A 3,821-nucleotide genomic window follows, 5' to 3' on the forward strand; every position below is an offset into this window, starting at 1 on the left:
ACATCCTCCGTTTCCCCAGCCCCTCTTTCCCTTGCGCTCTCCAACCGGGCTGCTGACAGCTCGTAGCAAACAGAAGGAAAGGGGCTTCAGGGAAGGAAGGAAAAAGACTGGGGAGTTTTTCCAAAGAAAACCAGGAGTCAAAGGTTCAAATCCGTCTTTATTACAACACGGAGCCAACAGCACGTTTTTGCATTTAGAAAAATGTGTTTGGTCTCTTGGTGGTGAAACGGGGTTTGTGCTGCTGACGCAGAACTCTGTGCGGCAGAGGGAACTTGATTTTCGAATCCTGCAAGAAAAATATTTCTGTGTTAGCTGAGATGTTAGATGAACACCAAAACCAGTTTGCAACAAAGAGCTGGGTTATAATTCAACAGGTGATTTATATAATGCATCCACAGATTAGATACACTTCATAGGAGGTAATGGATGCGCTAGCTTTATGGTTCTTTTTGAACAAAATGCCCGTTTAAGGCAAGTTTCCTGCAATATAACATGCATTTATTTTGACTTCTCTAAAAGCCTTGATCTCACAGCATAAAGTAACTGTAAAGCTATGCATGCCAGTTCAGTCCCCTCCCGTTTCCCTGCAAAACAAAGGTGTACCAGACAACAAAGCTCCCCCCCCCCCCCAGCCCGATATTAATATTAAACTGGGACCCGGCAGGCGCCACAGTTTCACTTCACTCACATGGAACTGCTTGACTGCTGGCCTACGGCACTTGCTCGCAGCGATTTCCTCCACTTTCATGATCTGAATAGAGTGAGCACGGGCACGATGACGGGCTCCCATATCACGGTCTGTAACGAGAGAACTCGTTAAAATAAATCTTCACACATTTTCAGTTCAAAATCTTACCGGCATCCTTCCAAGAAATATGAATGCCATCCACAACCTCTAGAATTCGTGGTTAACTCTGCTTAACCACGTTATTTCCACCATCTAGAGCGATGGCGGAATTGTTCTTCAGAGAACCAAAGTGCAGCAGACAATTCCACCTGGAACTCAGAACAGAACTTCTCCAAGACAATGCCATCTTACTGCTCTTGCCTGATTTCAGGGAGTTATGAACTTACAGAAATCTACATGGGACTTTTTTTCTCCCCCCACAAGAAAAATGTAATTCAGAATCAACAATGAAACGCAATTATCGGGAAAATAGGTTTTTCTAAAAATTCACAAGTGATACAATCAGGAATTGTTACTTAGCCCACATAATTTGCCTTACAGAACAGGAGGATCTGTACATAGGCTACCTGAAAAGTCCTCTCTGTGGTAGTCACACTGCCTTAGATCATGACAATAGCTAATTTTACAAGACAGGCCTATTGAAATACCGTGCTTACAGTGTCCCCCATGAAGATCTAACCTAGTAAAAGCTTCATCTGCTACAGTATTCTTGAACATGAAGCTTTCAAAGTCATTGTGCTATGACAAATCAAGTTCTCAGACTTCTTAAGCAACCTTTTTGGTATGTTTATTAACTGGCGATATCCTGCAAGGTAATGTAGGACCTTAAGTTTCACTTCCAAGAGCACCTCAGCTCTTGAAAGGCGACAAGATACGTATAATATCTGCACACATGACAAGAACATCATTACTAAGAACAACGTTCTTTGGGTTTTTGTGTGCAACTTGTAGCAGTTTTAACGCTTCCAGATTCAACTGTCAATAGCATCGGCTATACAAATGGTCTGTCCCTCAAATACTTCATATTAAGAGGAATCAGGAGAACCTGATCTGAGATATTCTTCCCACATGAACTAGGAAGATAAACTCAACCATTTCAAAACACTATATACAGTAAAATAAATGTGTATAGCACCTTAAAGGTTATGCAACTGTTGGCCTGTATAGCAAAATTTGTTACTGGAATTACAGAAAGTCACATTAAGTGGAAATATTTTCAAGGTGGAGAAAACGTATCATCAGTAAGGGAGCACAAACATCTGCAGACTTCTCCAGCCACTTCACCATCTTGATTCTGAGTGTTTTGGTTACCGTGGATGAAGACAGCGCTCTTACCTAGGCTTCACACGTAATTTAAGATTTAAGCTTGCATTATATACCGGTCCTACCATTTTGTATCTCCAACAGTTACACATACTTACAGCACTGAGTGACAGCACCCGCAGTGGTCAGATCCCTGTACTCCCTGTACATGTTGTGAGTTCCACTACGAGAGTCATAGCGCAACCAAATGCCAAAGTTTTTTACCCGCAGAGGGGACTTCTCATACACCTGGAATTAGACAAGAGCATAAAAGAAGTTAAAGAAACTACATCATCAGTGTTTCACCAGTTTAGTTACATTAAAGTTCTTACGAGAACACTGTAAAAAATTCTACTGTCAAAGAACATTTGGTCTCTTCTCCCACACCAACATAGCAGCAGTCAAACCTTAACAATTCAGTGTGAAATTACTAGATTTCAGCTCTACATCACAGCAAAAATAATAATAAAAAAAAAAGAACATCCTTTAAACAGTCAGATAGATATGCCCAGGTATCAATGTTGCAAGAATCGTGAATGTCCACGTAACTCTTAAAATGCACACGCCACAATGAAATGAGTATAGAACTCAGGAAACAGCACTGAATGGTATAATTCATCATATGTTTAAAATATTAAGTTAATGAGATTTTGTTTTAAGCTCCCTGGACATGCACTGCCACTTCCAAAAAGTGAATTTGTTCCTCATCTTCACAGCAAATGAAGGATGAACTTTAGTTTTGCCCCCCCCGTAACAGCGCTTCATGTAAATTCCTTCTATGTATACCAGGTGGAATTCCCCAGAAGCCTCCCAGATTATCGGCTCTTCCAGCGCGCACCTGGCCGCAGTACACGATCTCTCCCGAAGACTTCTTCATCTTCTTCAGCTGGGACACGAAGTACCAGAACCGGGACTTGGCAACCACGTGGTTCGGGGCGAAGATCCGCATGCGGTACAGCGGAGGAGTGGCGCATTTCGGCGTCGGCAGGCACCGCCCGACCACCTTGTACTCCCGCAGCTGGGGGCAGACAGGGAGCGAGCCGTGAGCGGCTCGGCGCCAGCCTGCCCCGTCCCCGGGCCCGCTGCCGCCGCGGCCTCCTCAGGCGCCGCCGCCATCTTGGCCGCTCGCCTCCCTGCAGGGCCGCGCACGGAGCGCCCGAACCCGCGGCACCGCGCTCCCAGCGGCCGCCTCGACCCCGATCCCGATCCCAATCCCGGTCCCAATCCCCATCCAAATCCTAATCCTAATCCCGGCGCCGGGCGCCCCGCCGCGGCCCCACTCACGGTGCCCGACGCCTTCATGGTGCCGCCGCCCGCAGGAAAGGAAGGGGCCGCGCGCGGCGCCTCCTCACCTCAGCCGCCGGCCCCGCCCACCGCCCCGCCGCGCAGCGCGATTGGCCCAGGCAGCCGTCAATCTCCGCCGTGCGGTGGGAGCCCGCGTGGCCGCCCGGGGCCTTCCTTACGCTATTCACGGAGCGCGTTACGCCGGCGGTAACCGCGGCAACCGCCTAACCGCCGGGGGAGGGAGGGGGCGCGGGCCCCGTCCTTGGCCTCGGGGGGGTCCGGGTGGGCCTGGCGTTGTGCGGGTGGCTTCCCGGCGCCGTGCGGCTGTGCCGTGCCCGTCTCCCCGCCTCACGGCCGGTAACCTGCCATGTAACACGTACCCCACCGCGCGGCGGGACTACCCCTCCCAGGGTGCTTCGGTGCAGGACTACAACTCCCAGCGTGTCCCGCGGCGCGCCGCTCGGCAGACACAGCCTGCCGCGCCGCGGGGCACGCTGGGAGTTGTAGTCCTGCTCCACCGCTGAGGGGCGGGGGCACCTCTTCCCGG

The 3,821-nt window shown here is 49.5% G+C and overlaps 1 protein-coding gene and 1 non-coding gene across 2 annotated transcripts; both read right to left on the minus strand.

Moving 5' to 3' along the window:
• Positions 1 to 139: 139 nt before the first annotated feature.
• RPL18A (ribosomal protein L18a) lies at positions 140 to 3,428 on the minus strand. Its single transcript, XM_048065391.2, has 5 exons — positions 3,275 to 3,428; positions 2,829 to 3,008; positions 2,110 to 2,239; positions 689 to 798; positions 140 to 286 (listed from the first exon to the last, which is right to left on the minus strand). The coding sequence occupies exons 1-5, from the start codon at positions 3,290 to 3,292 to the stop codon at positions 194 to 196; spliced, it is 531 nt and encodes a 176-aa protein (XP_047921348.1). The 5' UTR covers positions 3,293 to 3,428; the 3' UTR covers positions 140 to 193.
• Positions 1,502 to 1,633, minus strand: LOC125182953 (small nucleolar RNA SNORA68). The gene has a single exon (XR_007163839.1). It is a non-coding gene; the product is annotated as a small nucleolar RNA SNORA68 (small nucleolar RNA).
• Positions 3,429 to 3,821: the final 393 nt, after the last annotated feature.

Source organism: Anser cygnoides, chromosome 1, assembly GCF_040182565.1.
Source record: "Anser cygnoides isolate HZ-2024a breed goose chromosome 1, Taihu_goose_T2T_genome, whole genome shotgun sequence".
NCBI classification, from domain to species: Eukaryota; Metazoa; Chordata; class Aves; order Anseriformes; family Anatidae; genus Anser; species Anser cygnoides.